Source organism: Gymnoscopelus microlampas, assembly GCF_963454915.1.
Source record: "Gymnoscopelus microlampas genome assembly, chromosome: 3".
NCBI classification, from domain to species: Eukaryota; Metazoa; Chordata; class Actinopteri; order Myctophiformes; family Myctophidae; genus Gymnoscopelus; species Gymnoscopelus microlampas.
In genome coordinates, this window is record NC_139940.1 from 21,150,026 (window position 1) to 21,173,031 (window position 23,006).

Sequence of the window (23,006 nt, forward strand, 5' to 3'; positions counted from 1 at the left end):
TTCTCTCTCCCTCCCTCTGTGCTAAGGGACCACTTGCTGTTCTTGTGTTGTAGTGGCTATTCAAATATAGCCTTAATCCTAATATTTGGTTGAAAGTAAAAGTGTTGAGGGGAAAAAATTAGGGGGTATAGTATAGACCTCTGGAGGATTCCGATCAACAGTAAAAGCGTATAGAGTTTAACTGGTTAATTCACAATTGTTATTGCCAGAAAATTGGCTTTGGGCTTCGGGAAAATAACATTGGCCTGTCTGTCTAGCGTGACCCCTACCCTAAACAACACCTCTTATCCGTTTTCACATACTGTTCAGTGTTTTGAGATTTTACAAACAACACCTTTTCTCTCCCCAGCTTGATGTCATAGGAAGTAGTACTTAGTGACGGTTGCTAAGCACGGATAGACGGATTACTGTGTCAATTATTATTTTGAAAAACTTTATTTTTTTGAATGCCCAAATCAGGAGTCAATTAGAAAAGATGAATTATGTCTGTAAATTAAAATAAACCCATTAAGACCTGGAACTGTGTCATTTTTAGATTTGAGCTAAAAAGCATTATTTTAGGCTATTCAAAAATAGCAGATATACAAGCTCACAAGCTTGTAGATCTGCTATTTTTTTTAAATCGTGAAAATGTGTGCAAATCTTTGAATATATATATATAATTAAAGCGAACATTTTTAACTCAAATCGTTGCCTCTGGGGGTCCCTGGAACAACATATTTTGATGGGGGTCCGTGGCCAAATACATATAATTTTGGGGGTCCTTGACATGAAAAAGATTGAGCACCACTGATATAGAAACATACGTTTTTCAGAATACTGTTGAGATTTAGGAGACATGTAGAATCGGCTTCAGGTCTCAATGGGTTAAAATCACTTCTTAGCAAGTTAGCATGTATTTGATCGGAAAGCTTGCGATTTGCCTGTATTTATTATTTGTTTTCCCATTTTGTATATACTATATGTTTGATTGCTTGTTTGTTTATAGCTTTTTGCAGTGGTGTATACCCTACCAGACAAGAAAAAACCTAGAACACACCACTGGCTTTTTGTTTTGCAGTGCCTTAGTGGCACCACATTTTCTTCCTGACACTTGTTATGAAGCACTTTGTATCACCAGTGAGCTCTAAATAAGGTTGTATCATATTATATAGCCTTCTATTGTTATTGTGCACAGTGTACAGTACGTCTGGCTTCTGTGGAGATGCCCATCACCTTCTGGGTGCAGGCAGTCAGCCTATGCCGCCTTGACCATGCATAAGCAGCATGCTATGCAGCATGCAATGCTACCATCACACACCCCTTGGGGGGGCCTCTAACGGTAACGTCTTCGAATGATGGCCGACTGGCGAGTATTAATGGAGTTATTAATATTCATGTCATTCCAATTAACCTCGTTGTGAAAGGAGTTACAGGGGGATGTCACAGCAGGTAATGTGCGGCTCTAGTCATTGAAATGTGGTGATGCCTCGGGTGATCGTGAAGGGGACACTGAGGGGGTCACATCCCCGATAAAACACCTCAGCAGCACATGCCTCCCTGACTGTCCCGGTGGATATGAAGTGGCCCTGGATGAGGTGAACAGATGGCTTTGGGTTGCATGTGTGTGTCTTAAGTGTAAGCTTGTGGCAGGAAGTAGTGCTGGGTGAGTGGGCACAGTCAGCAGGGCAGAGGGTCGAACAGCAGCGCATAACTTACTGTACAAAGCTCCACCATACAGTATCTGCTGGGCTTAACCACTTGGACCCTAGCATCCCTATTCTAGGGAGAACTTTGGCCCAAAATAGCAGATTCACCACCCTGGTCAACTAAGTATTAGTTTTCTAAGTATATGGTTTAAGTGGTTAACATAATACTATAAAAAGTGCAAGTCTATATGAGTATTTTATAGTACTGTGCTACTTTGATGCTAGTCACTTCTACTGTGTTATTGTGTTATGATATTTCCTAACATCCTGCCAAACACCATGTTTGGCAGGATAAAATATGTTTACTTTACATAGGCCTACTGTGATTTTAAAGATTAGTTGTGTTGTGGTTTTTCAAATCTGCCTGATATGTTAAGCACTGTCGCAATCTGCTGTCATTATGACTTCCTCAAATAAAGAAAGGATAATGAAAATCACAGTATTAAATAAACCCACATTGCTGAAATGCTGACAATGGATATCTACAATACACATGAGAACTTCAGGCATGTTGCACGACCGACACAGTAATTGATGGACTGCTCAAGTTCTTTCGAAAGCAGTGCGTGTGATATCAAACACATTTGTTCAAGCCATTCATATTCAGAGCGTGATATCAAACACGTGACAAAACATGCTTTAATTAAGCGCAATCCATTACATATACAGTATATGATATCATTTCCGTAATTGTCTGAAATAATTGAACCCTCAGGCACCACCATCATGAGTACTCACATTAATCCGCCACACAAACCAGTCTAGTAAAAAAAAAATCTAATTAAGGGAAAATCAATAGCGCTAGCAAAAAAATCCCTCCAACTTTTTTGGACTTTAGAAATGCTCTGTAGGCTGAATGGAAATGCTAGGCTGGGCTTAAACTTTTGTGCTTTGGTCGATGAGCCACTATCTTTCTTCTGTTGTGTAAAAAAAAAAAAAAAAAAAAAATCTTAATAGAACGCTGATGTCAATATGGCTTGATCATGATGGATTCAAGAGAGGATCAATCAAGTCGGCCTGATTGAGAAAACACCTGCCCTCCCTGCCCCACATTTGTCATGTCTGATTTAGCTGGCTCCTCGTGGTATACAGATCAATTTTGATTATGGCTGTCAAACTGAAAATAACAGACTGTTAACAGTAGGTGTGGTGAAGCAGATATTTAAGACAGATAGGCTAGCACTGGGATTAATAGAAGCACTGAATCATGTTATGTATCTTGTTCAGATTTAAATCTTCAATAGTTTTTCCTGATATAGGGATTTTGTTTTATCTGGGTTATTGACAGTGCATGTATTTTATCACTGTGCAGCTTACTCTGATGAAGGAGCATTAGCTACTAAATGTGTCAGTTTTGTGCCAAATTCTGCCAATAACCTATATCAACTGGGAGTTTGTCATTTATTTTACATTGGAAGCTTCTAGTGAGGTTTCAGAATGAAGCTTTGAATGTCTGTAATCATATTTAACAACGTAATTATAAAAACACTCATGCAAAGCACAGGGATGTTATATCATTACAATTTCATTGAATGATATGAAATGTTTGAATGACATGTTAAACCCACATGCTGATTGTCTACTTTATACTATAAATGTTTTTTGTTTTTTTACAACAAAATCCAACAATTAAGCTTTCCTTGCTTTATTTAGTCTAGGTTGCATCACTTCTTCACTCAATCTATGGAAGGTCACAAAGGTTTTTCTTTTAATCCAGTCTATATCTTTTTCTTTTACAGTTAATGGGACACTGAAAGAAGTTAAATGGAAACTAAATCTCCAGAGTCATCAGCAGAATTTCCAACTTCTCACTGATTCGTACAGTCTCCTTGTAAAGTACTTTATTTAGTTGCTGTTGCGTAGATATTGACTTGTCAGCAAAAATATGTTGTATTAGAGTACTGTTGCCCAACATTAAGCAGCTAATTGCCCTTTTCCAACACCTTCATTATTTCTTAATGGAATTGGAGGTCTGCTGGCCAGATAAAGGTCACATCGATACAGCCAGTGCCCTCTTAATGGGGGAGCAGTGTGATGTTCTGTTTGCAGTCACAAAATGATTTTACAGAGTAACCTGCAGAAAGAAGTGAATCTATGTGCAGTATATAATTTACTGGTAATTGAAGTACAACAGATAACACAAAGCCCGAAGAATATTGCAACAGCATGAGGGATTCTATATGCACCCCACAATAAAAGGGGGATTTCAGTTACATTTACACTTGCATACGTTACAAAGACATCAGGAACCATTTCATTAGCAACGATCCAAGCCAAACTCCGTACTAGTCTGTACAAGGAAAATTACCAACAATTCAAATTAATTGAGCCACGTTTTAAAAGTACCCTGCGTCCTTTAAATTAATCCAGAATTAAATTCTCTGCATGCACTTGCAGGCACATCCTCGTGTCCCACCCCTCCCAATCGGAAGGCTAATGGAATTTCAGTTTGAACATTACCAAAGTGGGAAGAGAAACACAGGCTTTGAGCGGTATCTACCCCCACATCTAATTAGTGAAATATCATAACACAATAACCCAGTAGAATCTTCTCCCAAACCCAATTAAAGGACTATTGCAGCGCAATCACTTGGCAAAATCGCACCTAACATCCAATTACCACAATATCACACAATGGCATTTTTCCTGCGTTCTTGTTCCTCGAAAGCCAATGCAGGTGTGGCTAAGCTCACCATGCATGGAAACGGACAAAGGAATCCAAAGCCTTCCTGGCAATATAAAACATTTCCTTTAAGTCCCTGTGTAAGGGCTGTCACAGTTGAATCCTTAAACATCCTTACATGCAATTCTGCCTAACTGAGTCTTTACTGTCAGGATGTGCCCCTAATACGGACACTTTATTACATGAAAATCCCACTGGCACCTTCACAGCTGGAACAGACACCATGTAGCGGACTTAAATGACAGGGAAATTGTGGCATATCTCTTCATCGCAGCCATGTAGAGCTGGGGACAGGCGCTGAATGGTGAGCTGGAACAGCGGCAGGCACCGACTACCACTGGGCATCAAGATGGATTTCTTTCACAATTATTTTGCCTTCCAAATAGAAACATTTGCTTCCTGCATATTATGCTGGTAATTTGAAGGGATATCAAGATATAATAGTTTATGTGACCTGTGGAGTCTCAACAAATTCTGATCCACTTATCATGATGGCACACGGTAGGAGTGTCTTATTAGAGATGTTGTACCTTCCTGGATTGACTCACTAACAAGAAGAATATCACATTAGCAACAGCTCCTTAATGCTGCAGTATCACCCAGGAAGTGACCCTGAAACAATTTCACTACTCCCACTCACAGCAATATCAACCAAACACAGTTTTATGCTGGCAGAAAAAACCTGCTAATGTGCTGCTAATTTCTTTCGTTTTTGTAAATGTTTTTATTCCGCCTAATCATGTGTCTGGAAAATCAATCCGTCTCTATCAGTGTTGGTGGCGGGACTGTGCATGCCCATCAACCCACCCCCACCGTTTCCCTTCCCCCTCCTCCTCTTCCTCTTGCCATCTGTCTCTTCCCCACCCCCGCCCCCTCCCAGCAGACCTCCTTCAATCATTTTTTCATAACTCCTCCATCTATCAGGCGTGTCCAGTTTCATATTATTCCCTTTTTGTCCCCCCCCCCTTTCCCCCACATGCTCTGAATTAAACATACATAGCGGAATATATACACTTTATGTAGCGTACATCTTGTAGCGTTAATCAGAATTTCATGCCGGTGGGGGGTGGTGGGTGGTGGATGTGGTGGGCTGAGGGAGAAACATCAACTGATAATTGGAGTGCAGTCGCACCGACACCGTCCACGCTTGATTCACGGCAACACGTTTCCCGTCTCAGCCACTGACCGGCTCATTATCATTTAGAACCGCTCGCTGCACAAACTACACACCCACGCGGTCTGTCGTCAACTCCTGACAGGAATTAGAATTATGTGAAAGTCGGGGATAGAGGGAAAGAATCTTACAATCACCATTATGTAGCTTTGCCCAAGTCCAGAGCAGAGGCCTTTATTTGCCTTTGAGTTCCCATAGGAGATAATGGTGGTATGTGACGCTCGTTAGCACACCCTTGTCACATTTCCACCCCTCACTCTTGCCTTCTCTTTCTCCATCTATGAGTCTGGAACACAACTACCCCCATTCTCTGTCTATATTCCTCTTGCTGGCTTTCTCTCTCTGCGTCCCGCTTTCTGCTAAATATAAGTCTGAAAGACAATTATTGTTCTGTTCTTTCTCTCTCTCTCTCTGGCATTCTTTCGTTCTTTATTTCCCTTCCTCCATCCCTCACCATCTCGGTTTATAAAAATCTGGAACATAATTACTCAGTGTGTTTGTCTCTCTCCCTTTCTCTCTTTATTTTTGTGTTTATGAAAGTCTGTAACAAAATTACCCCTGTTCTCTCCCCCTCCCCTCCATCCATCCATCCATGCCTCTCTATCTGTCTCCCCATCCCTTTCTCTCTCTCTCTGTCTCTCTCTCTACCGTGTTTGGCTCGAGGAGAAGTCTGCAAAGGGAGCAGCTGCTGAAATATTTATTGATCTGTTTTCCTCAGTTTTATTTATTTCCCTCTCTTCACCGCTGCCCTCTCTTCCCCTCCGCAGACCCAGAAACACCTCCAGCGCGGGGGAGATGTCAGACAAGACGACGGGACTAGAAATCCACAACATGAAACCATTATTTAGCATTTGTTGCCCGCCCCCCCCCTGTAGTTTTACCTGTGTAAACAAAACAACAGGTATGTGGACAGAACGAAGGCAAAACATAAAACAAAACAAAAACAACGCGGCCCACAACAGATGTAGCTAACAGTATTCACAGATACAGACATAACCGTGGCATCATTAAAGCGATGCTGTGATGTGGGGTGTGTATCCTAGTGATAAATGTCACTGCAGGGTGTGTTGCGGCTAGTCCAATGGCCACTGATTCAACAGTCAACCGAAAAACTGAGGTTTTTCTCTAGCCTTCTGTTGTTGGCACATGATTAGCCTTCCACATACCCACACTCAATGACGGGATCACGCACGCACGCACACGCGCACTCACGCACACAGCCTAATACACGAACACAATACATGCACAAAGGCGGACACACATTTACAGTCACACACATGCACAAGTACAGGCAGATGTACATACGCACAATCACACAAAGCCAAGTCCCATCACCAGGCCCGGCCAGCATTAGTGCCTAAGCCTTTTCTATTGATTTGCCGGGAAGCTCCTTGTCTTTCGGTAATGAGGACAGGGAGAGAAGCGGGACCCTCGTCCCTCCTGACTCCCCCAGGACAAGCCGCCTGTGCTAATCTGAATTGTGTTTCCAACGATGCTAACTCCCAGCCACAAAGAAAGACTAGAGAGAAAGAAAGAGAGAGAGAGAGAGATAGAGGGGGGCGAAATCACACAGCTTGTTGTCTCTCTCTTGCTCACATCACTTCTTCCTCTCGCTCTGTATTCTCCATCCTTTATTTTCTCATTCTCTCATTCTCCCCCGTCCTCTCCAGATAGCTCAATGCACAGTATGGACCAAAAAGCCTTGGAAAAACTGAAAGAAAGGGTTAATACTTTTAGCTGAAGACTTGCTAAGTTTTCTCTGCCCAAACAATACTGATAAGGGATCAATGAGAGGTATTTATTTCCACTTGATGTATGTATTTATAGACATACTGCTGTCTCCCTCAAGGCCGGGTGTTCCTGCATGGCTCACATACAGTAGTTCTCCACTGATTTACTGCTCACACCTTCAGCCGGGGAAATGTTTAAATTCATGTTGCTGGTGGCGATAGTAAAAGAGGCATCCCAGTGTTACGTGCATGTGTGTGTATTACAGTACAGTATGTCTTCATCCCTGTATTAGGGATGCAACAATCGATTATTTTTTGGTGATTATGCAACCGATTACTTTTACCCAGTTTGTGTGTGTGTGTGTGTGTGTGTGTGTGTGTGTGTGTGTGTGTGTGTGTGTGTGTGTGTGTGTGTGTGTGTGTGTGTGTGTGTGTGTGTGTGTGTGTGTGTGTGTGTGTGTGTGTGTGTGTGTGTGTGTGTGTGTGTGTGTGTGTGCGCGTGTGCGCGCATTCATCCCTCTCAGTGCATCTGTGCTCACCACTTGCCTCTGCTTCTACATCCACTCAGCCACCTCTTGAATCCTTCTCTCCCCTGCATTAAATAAAACATAGCTCTTTTTCATTAGAGTGAGAACCCTCAGCTCATGCACATATTCATATCCATGGAAACCCAGGGGTTGAGCTGCGAATGGAGCAAGGGGAGAACGAGGGATTCTATATGGAAGGGAAGTATTACAGTGATTAAACACAGTAAAACTACCGGTCCCCGGCTGAAAACGGTCCCAGTTCCTTTCCATTACACTGAACTCCATATATTATAACTGTAATTATAATTGCAAACAAGCCTTGCCATAATCATTATTTATGGCACTGACACAATGTGTAATTGCCAAGCCCCGAACCAATATGTAAGGCCCTGTGAGGTGTTTATCAAAACCGACAGGAGAATTCTCAAGGGCACAGAGGTGGCGTTGCGCCACCTACAATCTGCAGTGCTCCTGTGGCCGGCCGCCCATAGGGGATTTGAACCAGTGACCTCACAGTCATTCCTTGCGTCTGATAGCTGCTAACACTGCAGTGCAGAGGTCGACATCCCACTAGCAGGTCATGGGGCACCAGCTCGAGTGTTATTCATCTCTGCCTCTGCAGTAATTGGGGATTGGTTAAAAAGCCAAGCAAGCTATGCAGCAGATGGTTAATGATAATAATATATCTAGTATAGCACATGTTGCTAATTTTCTTTTGTTCATACCTGTGAGGTCCCACATGTGCCCTGAAGAAGGAGGTACACCTCTGAAACATGTTGGTACAAATAAACTCGATCAAACTGCCATTCTAAACCTTTTATTTTATTTTGTAATTTACTATGCTCCCTAAGACAGCAGATGTTCAGCGGTCTTTTTATTAATTTATTCTGTACAGTTGAAGCACCATGATGGAGTGTTAGTATCCCTGGGGATCCTAAAACTGAAGGCATACTGTGTCAGTGCTTCCTAGGCGTCCCACAATTCTCACATCTGATGTAAAAGTCCACCAGGTGAGGGACCAGTCAATGACCCTTGAACAATGTATGTATCTATATATACAATTGGCAAACTGGATGTGTGCGTGTTTGTCTGTTAGGTTTCGTGTTTGTTTCGTGTTTGTCACTTGCATGTTAGGTTTCGCTTTTGGTTTGCGTGTTGCAGTTAGGTTTCGCTTTTGGTTTGCATGCTGCAGTTAGGTTTTGCTTTCGTTTTGCGCGTTGCCAAATCATGTGCAAGAAACAAGCACCGGTGTTGCAAGGAACGTCTATACGCTCTTCTGTCTCTGTCTCCGATGTGCGGGCCAGGCTACTAGACGGGAGTGGCGCGTAGCGGCCCGACCCTCTAGTATCTTACAACCAAGTATAACACCAAAATCCGAGCTGAATGTCACCTTATCAATACTTGCAAGTTGCAGTCATTTTGACGGCGTGGCATCTAAGGAGCCATCTATCTAGATTGGTTTGTATATGTCCCCTGCATGTACATATGACCCCTGTACTATTTTTCCCACTATCGTTGGTGGAGAGGAGTGCTTGTTTTTGTTACCTCAACAAGGCAGGCGCGGCTAGTGAGCCTCAAGCCCCCGCTGTCGAGCGAGCCTCTATAGGCGAGCTAGTGGCGGCAGCGAGCAGACAATAACTGCGTACGACGACGTGCACGCCCTCCGAGTTGGCAAGCCACAGTGAACAGAATCGTTTATCACATGAAGCAAAACTATATTTCTTCCCATGTAGGCCTGGTGTGTGGCCCTACAAAATTAGACCAGCTGATGCTGCTTGCTCAATCACAGTCTCCACAACAGTAGAACCAGAGCCGTATAAGAGAGTTATGACACTAGCGCTGACTCCCATCAGGGGCGTAGCACCAAATTATGGACCCTGGGGACAAAGATTCACTGTGGGCCCCCCTATGATTGTTTTTCTTTAAAAAAAAAAAAATTTAGGCCCCCTTTACCTGGGGCCCTAGTAACTCTGTCCCCACTTACACCCCCCCTGTGACGCCCCTGACTCCCATTGTAAGAATGGAATACGGAAGTGCTCTGTATTTCAATAAGATAGTTTGAATGTTTGGAACTATAGCCCATAGCAGCCCGCTTTGCAGCGAGATCAAAGCTTGACGTTACTCTCTCTTCTACACTCTGAGTAGAACATCGTAGCAAACTACACAACTCAGCTGACACTGCTATGCCAATCATCTTAGCATCTTAGCTCATCATTGGTATGATATGTAGGCTTTGTTCAAGATGCATGAACTAACTCAACTGATGCTGCTACGCCGTCGGGAAAATCACAGCTCACCTCACAGTGCTGAGCTGATGCTGGCACATTAGCACAACATTGTTGTTTTTTTATCATTGGTTCGAAGGACAGCCAATGAGATGCTTTTCCCACGCTCCGCAATTGCTTTCCATTCTCTGGTCGGAACAGCTCCGGTCACAGAATTCGATAGGTCACCACATTCGGCGCAACACTTGGAAACGGCAGAGACATGAGTGTGCATTCTAATTTATTGATTTATTTCAAATCATTCTTGCTTATTAAATTATAGTTTTGTTCTACTACTAGCTACCATGACACTTATTTCAACAGAGGTCAGTGGAGGTTTGAAATGGAAATGTGCCTCATGAGACCAGATATGCACCCTATTCGGATGCTATCAATGCATTGAATGGGAGATTATCATGTTTTATCAGGCCATTGAATGGCCAAAGTTGGCGACATACTGACCTACCCGCGATTTATCCATCCAATTCAATTCAATCTTTATTTCAGACCCAGGAGGATCCATATCACAAGATATATATATATATATATCAGACCATTCATTGGGTGTTATCAAGACATACTGACCTACCGACGGAGCTGACTTAAAAAGTTCCGTTTTGGTTTCGGTTTCGGACCATGACGGAGGCGCGCAGTCTCAAGCGAACTGGAGCCACATGAGGGACCACCGAGCGAGCTAAAGCGAGCACAGAATCGTAAATCATGTTGTGGGGACTGCTCTGCCTCCGAGTAGGTCAGTAGCTCCTGATTAGCCCAATGAATGGTCTGATAAATCGCGGGTAGGTCAGTTTGTCGTCTACTCGCCCATTCAATGGTCTGATAAAACGTAATAATCTCCCATTCAATGCATTGATAGCATTCGAAGCTGGTGATTAAAAAAAAGGCAATGCTCGTGGACTCTCAATGAAAAGGGTTCCCTACTGTAACCTTTATGACCTCTCCAAGGTTGGCTGAAACTAGGAATGTGTCAGAGATTACTGTATACCCTCTTCATCTTATTTAGCTGCACCAAACAATGTCACCTCATAGTCATATTAATTCTCCACCACCCACACCACCAGCATATGATATTCGGTTTCCATACAAATCCCACCATACCAATTCACACATTCATTTTACACCACAGCACCTTTCTGTGCCAGTTTCCAGGTCAAAACACTGTTTGAGCTTTTCAGGGTGATCTTGGTTCAGGCATACGTATGTTCAGTGAATGAATGAATTCCATTGACCAGTCCACACACCATGTCACCACCACAGACAAGGCAAATGGAAATGTTCTCCTAAGGGGGGATCTAAAAGCTTCCCCACCCAGGGCTGGTCAAACCATGAACACTTGCCCTGAGAGACCAAAATGCAGGCCATCGTACTCCAGCACTGGCAGATTAAGAAAACCGTCCAAAAGGACAAAATGAAATCACTCGCCAAAAAGGAGTAGCATATGCAAGCCAAGCATTGGGTACAACGGCACACAGAAACGGTTGGTTTCAAGGGGGTTGGGGGGATGTGGGGAGAGAAAGCAGAGGACCCTCCAGATTAGGAGCGTGAGGCATCTGTTGATGCTGGCACACTGAGACGTCTCCCCACTCTCCATCTCCAAGCCAAAGCTGCTGATCCGACTGAGCGCTACACAAGCCACTAACGGGGGCCAACGCTATAACATGTGCCATGTGCATTGACCCCACTTGGCCCCATATGTTATCGGGAAAAGAGTTAGAGTTGGCAACCAATTTGCCTGTTCTCACCTGCGTTCATGCCCTGTACATTTCCTGTTTCCAGCACCTCCGGCGCAGTAGTCAGGTAGTGATACACATTGGTGAGCAGACCCATCTGTTGGGTTCTTTGGACCAAACATGGAATCAGTGATGCATACAGCATAAATCAAAATGTTACAAATGGATCCTGTGATGGCGATAGTGTATGTAAACTGTAGATACACAGTAAAATTCTCAGTGTTCATTTACAGATTTGTAACCTAGAAAGTGTGCATCTGGGTAAGGAAAGGGTTCATCTGGTTATATTTGCGCACTCTTCAGAGTTAAATGAACAATGAGGATCTTACTGTGTATTGTATGTGAGTTATAAATGTAAAATGTAAAATATGTACACTGGTTTTGTGAACTTAAGAATGAAGGCTAACGGTGGCAATGAGGGGTGCCTCAAACTCAACCCATCTGTATCAGCCTTTAAACACTTAAAGTTTTAAACCATATACGTAGTTCAACTGAGTCCTCCAGAGCTCTATAGGTTTTCGCTCTACACTAAATATCTTTGCCAAAAATGAAATGCATTGCGTAGCAACGTGTTGTAAGCTTGTAGAATCTGTAGGTTTCTTATCAAATTGCCCCAGAATAGGGTAGCTATACGTTCATGTGAGGAACTGGAGTCAGAGTAAATATGCTATGACATTTAATTTTGAAAAGCAAGTTATGTTGCCAGCGAGCACTGTCAGAGAGCATAATACTTTAGCTACTGTCATTATTTTCACTTGCAAAATCAACGATGGCATATTAAACTCACAATCAGATTTAGCAGGTTTCTGTTATAACCGGAATCCTTTGTGTAGAGTGCAAATTGCTGTATTTGGTGTGGGGGTGTGCGGTTATGTTTCCAGCCTTAATTAGACTTCATTGGGAAAATAATTGGGGAAGCTAAGCCTCACAGCGTGCCGCCTTCAACGTGGATGAAACGGGTTGTGAATAACTGGAGAAACACTTGTCTGCCAGAAATAGGTATATATTTTTTTCTTCTCTAGAGAGAATGGGCACCAGGCCATCCCACCTCCTCTCATTGTAGCTCTTTAGAGATTTACAGTGAAGACAGACTGTGGAGTGGGTGTAGAAAAGTGAGGCAGTATATCAGGATCTGCGATTCAAACCACGGTTTAGCGAGGACATGGTATGTGCATTTGCATATTAAGTCAGTAGGATCCCGTTTGGGGAATGCAGTTCAATGGCACAAACAAACAGTTTTTATCAGCCAGAGTGGCATGCCATTGTAGCAGTGTAGCATGCTCTCTGCTTTTCAAAATTGCACAATAATCATCTTTTGTCACACACTTTTTGATGCCAAGAGCAGAGCTGGATCCCTGAACAGGCCTGTCAGGCCCAGCCCCAGGTCAGGGAGGCCATCTACAGTAGAAAACTTGGCCAACTAAGATCCACTGGTCCAGAGCCTGACCCTGAATTTCAGAATATGAACCAAAAAGACTCCACAGTCTCACACAGAGGTACATTTTATAAACAGGCAAAGTAGGCAACATGATTCCCAGAGCAATAAGGTTCCCCTGAAGGCTCATTGAAGATGGGATCTTCTGCTTAGGGTCTCAATGGTCTCAGGAATCCTCTCTGCTCACATACATTGCTGATGTCATACACTGGTCACTAAGCATTTGCACTAACTGAAAAAGTTGGCTATGAATCACAAAGCACTGAGTGGAGCTGCCAAGTGTAACCTTAATAAGATGATTTAATGCATGCGATTTTGAATGAATGTGAAATATATATGTATATTGTTTTCCAAATTATTGGTGTTCTGTATATCCTGTAAGATGTGCTATCTACACTAAACATTAATTATATGAATACATTAATAGTATTACTTGTGTTTAGGTTTCCTATACATGCAGACAGGCAGTTGTGTGGAGTGTGCATTCAATGCATGAGTACACTGGTTCTGGTTGTGCCTACGGCATCCATTTGTATGGGGGGGGGGGGGGCTGAGGGTAGTCTTAGGCCCAGGGGACCATGGACCAAGGATCCGGCCCTGGTCAAGAGTGATCACTGTTCTCAAAAGCGAAGGAAGATCTAATCAAACCAGACAAATGGAATAGAAACCACAACATTACTGAGGGGGATTTGCCTTAGCCAGCAATAGTAATTCACACAACACATGTCTGCCAGGCAGGGGTTGTAAAGGAAACGGGCCACCATACAGTACATTACATTTGACTTGCTAGAAGGAAGCCACAATCAGATCATTTTCAACCATATAAACCATGGCATTCCTACACTTTGGGCATGTCATTATAGCTGATTCTTTTATTGTTTTAAGAATTTCCAAAACAATTAAAGATTTTGTAGATTTTTCTACAAGCATGTAACACGTTGTGATGCAACGAGTTGTAAGCTTGTAGATTGTTCTTGTGTATACATGCAAAATGGTAATTTTTGCTTATATGAATCAGGGGGATGTATTGGCAACCACTGGAGTTCCCAATACAAGCTGAAGTACTCGAACCACAGGCATGCCAGGCTGATGCTTGCCTGTGAAATGTACTGTATGGGAATTGTAGGAAAAAAGGAATACAGAGAAAGGCCAAAACAGACAGAATAGGGAATTATCTCTATTCATATGGATTCTAGCTTATCATAAATAGTTGTTTCTATAGACTGTGATAACAATCAGCATTTATGTTTTTCCAATTTTTCTACTACTTTAGTTGTTGCCAATTCCCTGATTTCTCCAAATATGCCTGCTTGTGTAATCTTGTCACTGCTGACCCCTACTGGTTTGCCTTCGAACTTATTGGTGAAAATGTGTAGCAAATACACATGGAATCGCCTGATGCCGTCGTTTAGCTTTTAGGACATAACGCGTGTGGAGGAACACCATTTTCCTCATAGTTCTACAGCCCTGCTGATAGGCGCCCTTGACAAACCTACAGGGGTCACTAGTTCAGCGACAAAGTACGCCCTCTCCGTCCAGCTTCCCTCCCGCAAACACGGCCATTGTGTTTGTTGGAACGCTAAGCCAAGCTGGAGTACTCGAACCCTCAGTCCCTACTGAGCGCTCTTGTATTTAACTGAAATGCACATCAAAAGCATGAGTGTCCCTTTCACATATAAAGGTTCTTTTCATGTTTGAATTATTATTACTGCAATAATATAACCCCATCCTAGAATCCTGGGTGTGCAGGTTGCCAGTTGACTACTTCCACTGTGTTAGGAAGACATGCACGTGGTGTGTCAGATACATCCACCATCATGTTAACAAGGTTACCAGGTTGACATCATTTGAATTTAGAGCAGAGGTGAAATAGTAAATGTAATGTCAATAGATAATTCATTCATTGCATATTATAAGGAGTTTATCCATTATCAAAAATGCACTCTAACAGCAGGCATTCCACTTCAGCACCATGTAAAAGGAGGATGACCAGGACCTTTTTGGAGCCATGGACCATGTTCACATAGTCCATTTTTCTCTTACTTCATAGTTGGTCATGGGAAACCCCATTCCGTGGAATGGAGTTTCCAACCCCACGAGTATGTAATAAAATCCATTATGTGAATAGGGTCAATGTTCTTCTCAATATGGTCCATTTGTGTATTCGGCATGCAGCAGAAGAAATGTTCTGTGGCCAGTGGATATAATAGTAACTGAAGAGCAGGTAGCATCCCACTTCAAGAAGAATCTTCTATGTATGACCTATATCAAGATAAAGACCACCTCAAAGCAGAAGTTAAGCAATCTTATCAAATATGCATTATATTAACCCTTATTATAAATCTGGTGGCAGTGATGACTATCATGGACTTGTATTTGGCTTCTGTGGTGCTGAGGCTGTTCAGTGGTGTGTTCATGTCCTGCGGGGATGGCCGTCTGCTCTTTGCCTGGTGTGGAGAAGGGGGCATGCTGTGGTAACCCAACCATGCAGCCAGGCTCTCCTGCCCACAAGGAACAGAGGAGCAAGAGGCTGCAGCCTGTCGGCATCTGTGGGCTGTTAACCTCAAATCTTATTGCACTGACACATCAATTATTGTTATTAAGGGCCAGAGTAATTTATTTATATACTGATTTCCCACGTGGCGAAGGGAAGACTAATTGAGGCAGGTGTGCTTTTGTGTGTGTGTGCGTGTGTGTGTGTGCGTGTGTGCGTGTGTGTGTGCGCGCGTGTGCTGGGTAGGGAGTAATTGAAGTGCAGAGAATACTGTGCATGAGCAATGTGTGGAGAGAATCAGATGGCATATGGAGCACCTTACACTATAGGTTACTGTTATTAAGAAATCAATATCATTCATTTTTAAAAGTCCTGCATTTTTCATGAATTGCATTGCAGCCCACTGTGTTCGTGTTCCTAATAATGATGCTCCTTAAAATGCCATCTGAATCGTTCAGGGGTGGAAGTATCTCAACAGTGCGAGGGTTTCATACCAGGCAGGATACGGAGTAAATATATAGCCTACATGTTTTGAGTCATGGATGAGATGTTATAAGAAGTGATAGAGGAAAGTCTGTCCCCCACCCCAATCCTTTATCTCCCTCTAGATTGATAGATGCTTTATTGTCCTTGCGGAAATTCATTGTACCAAGCAGCCATCAGCATACAAAAAAAAATCACAAAACATAAATACAGAGCAGCCTGCATAGACAGATCACACAATACTACACAGCTCCTCTCTGACAGAGAGAGGAAAATAGAAAAGGCTACCAGTCATGCCCTCTCATGCCCAGTTCTCTTTCTCTCCCATCTTCCTGTCATCCTCTGCCTCTCTGGCTCTCTCGACCTTGGTCTTCGAGAAAGAGCAAAACACTCAGACAGTCTGTCTGTCTGTTGGGTCTCCCTCTGCACTAGTGGCTACCTTTGTCAACTGTAAGGCCTATTCCAGCGCCCTATGGTGCGTCAGAGGGACACCAGACCATTCATGTCACGTAATGGAATGCAGCATCTGACGGACTCCGACTGCATGTTCAGTGAAGAAGAGGAGGCTGGCACAGGAATCACTGTTCTTTGAAGTAAACACGTTAACATGCATCCCTCGTATAGCCTATACGCTGGAGCGCAAGGTTGGCTTGGAGATGAACCTTGTGCTACACTTACGCACGACTACCAGGCACACACACATCTCCCCCCCCCCTCTCTCTCTCTCTCTCTCTCTCTCTCTCTCCCCCCCCCCCTCCCCCCTACCCTCTTATTCCCTTTCACTATGAGCAAATGGAAACCTGGCGTAGCACAGCAGACACACGCGTGATTCATCTATCTCGGCGAATACCTAAACACTCGCCCCAAAACACAGTCGCCCTGGGGCAAATCCGGCGACCTCGGAACGGTCGCCACCTGGTATTCCTAAACGTTACCTCAGTAAACTATGCTTTAAAACCGAACCTTATTCCTAAACGTAACCTCAGTAAAACGGTGCCAAAGCCTAACCTTATTCCTAAACTTAACCTCAGTAAAACTATGCCTAGGCAAGCCCTAAACTTATTTCTAACCTTATCCTCAGTAAAACAAATACGGTCCGCGAAACAAAGGGGGGCGAGCGTGTTTAGGGGCGAGTCTTCCGGTTACCATCTCGAATCGGCAGGTAGACCCCCATCACGAATTCCGCGGCACATTAGTATTCACCTCCACCACCACCGTTTCAGAGAATGAAAGATGCTTCTTTCGTAGAGCTTGCACAGGAAAAATAACCAAATCAAAGTATAGTCTGCAAAGAACTTACCTTTCGACAACAAAACCAGGATCAAACCAGCAGCAAACACGTTCCGCAAGACGGGGAAGCCCATGGTGTAGTTGAGATAGATTTTTTGGTGTTTTTTTTCGTAAAAAATACCGTTCTATTCCTCTTTTGTGGAGCCTTTACGGATAAAAAATGGCCCAAGAAATGTTTCACTAATGTCAACAAATATAGTCCACCGTTTCTACATGTGATCGGACGAAAACATCAGTCTATCCACTTGACTTTTCCCTCTGATGACCCCCGACTGGGAAGGCAGAGGGCTGTTTATGTTCTCCTTAAACGGAACAGGACCACTTCAGCCACCTAAAATCTTGGTGCAAAATATATATCAAATATCCCAGACAATGTGTTGTTGGTTGAGCTTTTCAATGCCTTGAGGAAAAAAAAATCTTCGACAACGCATTTGGGAAACGATCAAGGTAAATGCCGTCCAGCGTACACATGTATATATATTTATTTGACAGATTTGTACGGGATGGAGTAATGAAAACAAGTCCCACCGTAGCCTAATTAGAGTCCTGTATGTCTCTGTTGGTATGCAGGCAGCGCGTCCCGTCGCTCCGCACTCACTCTACATCACAGGCAGGACCGCTGGATGCGAGTCGCACAAGAAAGCTGCATGATTGACAGTTCAAGGAGACGTCGTTTCTTCCAATCACCGGCACCAAGTAAGGAGGCGGGATTTACAATTGTACTGATGCGCTGCTCGGAGAGGCTGGACCAAAGGATAGCTCCAATCGGAACCTCTCCCTCCGCTGTATAGCTCCGGGATGAGGTTCCACTGCGTTGGCTGTTGGCAGACTGCGACACCGGTGAACGGTGGCCAATATTGTTGATTCTTACCTTTTTCCGCACATTGTATCGCAAAAGTAAAGGTATTCCCCCCTGCTCTCAGATGTTTTACATTTTAGCGGTCAAGAAAATGTATCCGACGTGTTGAAACAAGTGTTTAAATCGCTTTTTAAGTCAGCCTGTGGCCAGTCAACCCCCGTCCGCATGCGTAGTGCTGTTCCCGTTAAGGTCGCATTGGGAGAACATGGCACAGCCACAGGCTGACTAAAAAAGCGATTTAAACGCTTTTTTTCTCCAACCCGTCGCTTACATTTTCTTTACCGCTAAAATGTAAAACATCTGAGAGCAAGGAGGAATACATTTACTTTTTGGATACGATGCGTGGAAGGTAAGAATCAACAATTTTGGCCACCGTTCGCCGGTGTTGCACTCTGCCTGCACCATACGTAGTGGGACTTCATCTTGGAGCTATACAGCGGAGGGAGAGGTTCCAAACGGGGCTGGACCAAGGAGGGAGGATGGCCAATCCGAGGCCGCGTGGTGGGCGGGCTAAAGCGCGAGGCGAGTACAACGCTGTGATAATGCAATGTGATTTATAGCCAGTTCTGTGTTGCTGCAGTACTCAGAGAGAACAGTCCACAGGGGGACTGGCAAGCATGCAGGGACGGAGGTGTTTTGAGTGTGGTGTGGTGGTGGTGGGGCAGATGGAGACATGGGGTATTTTAGGGACTGGCTGGCTGAAACTGACTGACTTAAAGGCAGAAATAGTTATAAAGAAATGTTGTTGATGAGCAGCAGATTAATGAATTAAATTAATGATATAGGCAAGAATGGTGCCAATAAGATTGGGAGGGAAATTTGACAGCAAGGCCTAACTAAATTCTGTGTGACTGCTGTCAGTGTAAAATTGCAAGCCATATACCCAGGCACTGCAGACAACAACACAACACCTGATCACACATCTCATCTGACATAATGGCATGCAGGCAAGACAAAAATCAATGAAGTAATATTACAGTGATCTTTATGAATACATTTGCCCCTTAACGGTTAACCCATTAAATCCGGGGAAGCATCTGTGTCATTTCAGCTATATATATATACTAGCACATTGTTTCTCAAAGTGGGGTTCCAGGGGGGTCCCAAGCAAAAAGTTAATATAGCATCACAATCATTTTAACCACTTGAACCATATTTTATACTTAATTGGCTATTCAAAAATAGCAGATATACAACTCATAGCGTGACGCGCTATGAGCTTGTAGATCTGCAATTTTTGAACAATCTTAAAAATGTGTGCAAATAATTGAATATATTTATTTTAAATCTTTGCATCTGAGGGTCCCGGAACAAAATATTTTGAGATGGGGGTCCACGGCAGGATTTAGAAGACATTTATATAGAAACGGCCTCAGGTCTTAATGGAATAATAAATTGATCCTTTAATAGGCAACTAACTGTGCTGCATTCATGTAGCAACAGGAACCTATGCTTATGTAATTCCTTAAATTGCTGTTTAGAAGCTTTGGGCGAGGATAAATGATCATCTACTGGGTTACAGCTGTGCATGTGACAGAGTTCTCCAACAACAGGCTGTACTGAGTCTGCTCCGAAGGTGCAGCGGGTATAACTAATCAGCCCTGTGTTGAACAGCAGTTGTGTATGACATGAAGTTGTCAGTCTCGCAGAATATTTTTGTAAGCAAATTTATGCATATTTCCCCAACATTGGCAGCTCATTACAGTCACATTGCATCATAAGTCAGCCTACAGCACGAGTGAAGTTCAGAGTAACCACACACACATGTGCTGCATGCTTGCAGATAAACACACACACACACACACACACACACACACACACACACACACACACACACACACACACACACACACACACACACACACACACACACACACACACACACACACACACACACACACACACACACATGGCCATGCATGCACATGCCAACAAAACAAGCAATCAAACAAACTTGGACATGCGGTACCTTAATCTATTGTAGAATTGTCATCTGGATTTTTTTTCATTAATCTGCTTTAATATTCTGTTTTATCACTCTAACAACCTGGATCAAATGCCCGAATACAGAGTGAGATTAATAGTGGGTAAGTCCGTTCAATTAATTAATGCATCAGCCACTCAAAGCACAACATTAGTTTGTGGCTGATTTATTTCTAATCTATATTTATTAGCTATCAATCATCACAGCAGAGTTGATCCTGTGCTAATAATGTTGATAATGTTAACAACTGGCTCATTAACCTTCTATTTAACAATTTAGCTCTTGATGCTCTTCCAAAGTGGTTCTAATATAGCCTTTATGAGCTATTTTTTATTTGTGGATGTAGCAGACTCATATGTCAGGGAAGGAAAGTTGGTTGTTGCTCTTTCAAAGTGATTCCATGCAAACCGTTTCCTATTACATCATCGGGTGCCATTTACCGCGTCTCCACAGTCTTCAATTATGCCCTCAAGGGTCTTCAATTACGTCCTCAGCATCCTCAGAAGGCATTTACAGTGGTTCCACACACACAATTCGCACAGACGCACACTAACACCAGCATTGCAGCTTGTCTGTCACTCACCTTGGCTGAGTGTCGCCAATTCCTGTATGTATTTTCACATCAAAAGCCCTCTGGCATTTCAGACACGGTCCAGGCATACACTACGTTTTCACCTGGTCTTGTTTCTTCCTCTGTCATACCCACATAGACACTTGCTTAGTGCAAGACAGATAAAGATACAGACATATAGCTTGGTAGATAAGTAGGTAGATTGGTATGTGTTTAGATATAGGTAGGTAGGTAGGTATGTGGATTGATAGACAAGACAAACATAGTGATATGGGGATAGCATTACCAAAGTAACGTAGTATGTAATATAACAGACAACAGCAAGCGATGTAAAACCAAAGATAGGCCTATAATTTTGGCCTTAGGGGGAACATTACAACAACATGACTTATGCGGCCCTAACTCAACTCTATTGTTTGTACAAAACAATTAAGCCTTGCACAGCAAAGTAGACTATTCTCACTAATCAGTGTGTCCTCCAACACTTCTGGACATAATTGCATCGAAACGCCGCAGGACGCAACAGCACAGCCACCTCATTAACATAGAATCATTGCTTTTGCATGGCACCAAAAAATTGATCTAAAGAGCAGATACTATATGTTGCAACAATGCTTTATTAATGTAATTCATGATTGCAATCACTAATTCAGTTGGGTGTCCTTGCATCTGCAGAAATAATTTATAAAACTGTCACAAGTTGCCAATTGTTTGCATATGATTATTCTGTGTTATTTGATAAAAGAAACACCGGAGAAAATGTTGACACAAATTTGCATTTTGACTCAGTTTGACAGAGCCAATTACCCTCATTCGGCCCAGGCCCCCTTCATGTGCCATCCTTCCACAGTGGAAATGAGCTTTTGGGAATTCTCGGAGCAGAAGAATATTTAAGAATCTTGCAAAGTTTGAAATACTCAGGGGCTCTTTCAGTCTTTTGTGTTATAAAACAGTGTTGCTTTCTGCAACACTGTTATTTACTTCAGACCCAGCATGCAACACTTAGATACACATCACACGCACACAGACATACCCGCACCCATGCACATTATTGTATTGCCACAGAGATTGAGGCACAAAGTACTGTGTTATAGCGACTATACTGCAGTTATCCACAGCACACTGAGCCTAGTTCTCTATTCCTGAGTCTTGAGGGACACTGTGTAATCTCTCCTTTCCAACAATCACAGATCATTATTTGAGGCAATATATCTGTCAGTCTATTTGTGTATGTCAGCATAGTACTGAATATGAAGAGCCTATTTCTAAAATGCAATATAGACATTTTCTAGGGGAAAAGGAAGGACTATCCAAAGTCCTTCATTCAATATCTCTAAAATATAGCAGATCCAGTGTGGGAAAAGCATTACCATTTTGACATCCATGTCCTTGGATGACAAAACAGTTGCCTTCTACCCACTCAGAGCTTTGTTTGTAGTTTTGTGCCATCATTCTGTGAGAGAATGCGGCAGGGTTTTCTCTCATTTCATTTCGGAGGACAGTTCTGGTTGAATGGACAAGATGAGAGTTGAGACCCACAGCCATGAGAGAATCAGACTTGATCTAATGGTTTGCATGGTATATTAAAATAATGGGTTTTGAATTTATGGAGTGTCATATAGTATCAGTAACAGACTGACACTTATCGTCGATGTCGGGCAGAAGACTTGTATCTCCATATTTGATTGTATGCCCCCCCTTAAATCAATGGCCTATTTTATACTTTGTCATATGATAGTGTTGCGCAAAATTAGCCAAGATAAGCAATGTACAAGCTCACAACAGGTCACATCACAACACATTGTGAGCTAATAGATCTGATATTTTAGCAATTTTTTAAAGATTTCGAAAGATTATAATGACATGCTCAAAATAGAGACGCCAGGTTGAAAGTGGTTAAGAAGAGACGGAATCGTGCGCCAAAATGTATGACTGAAGCATTTGAAAATTTGGCTCGCGAGACTATTGGAACACCGGTTATATTCTCCGTTTCCTGTAAAGTAACAGTTTTGGACATACAAGGTTTCCATCTGACAGCGAGGTTAGCCTATATACGTGTGCATGTGTGTCAGTAGG

At 42.9% G+C, this 23,006-nt stretch overlaps 1 protein-coding gene across 1 annotated transcript in view; it reads right to left on the minus strand.

Annotated features, from left to right (window-relative positions):
- iglon5 (IgLON family member 5) overlaps positions 1–18,086 on the minus strand; it is a 137,976-nt gene extending 119,890 nt beyond the window's left edge. Inside the window, exon 1 of the mRNA XM_084051956.1 lies at positions 17,527–18,086. Coding sequence (XP_083908082.1) covers positions 17,527–17,590 — 64 coding nt within the window. The 5' untranslated portion in view covers positions 17,591–18,086. The remainder of the gene's footprint in view (positions 1–17,526) is intronic.
- Positions 18,087–23,006: the final 4,920 nt, after the last annotated feature.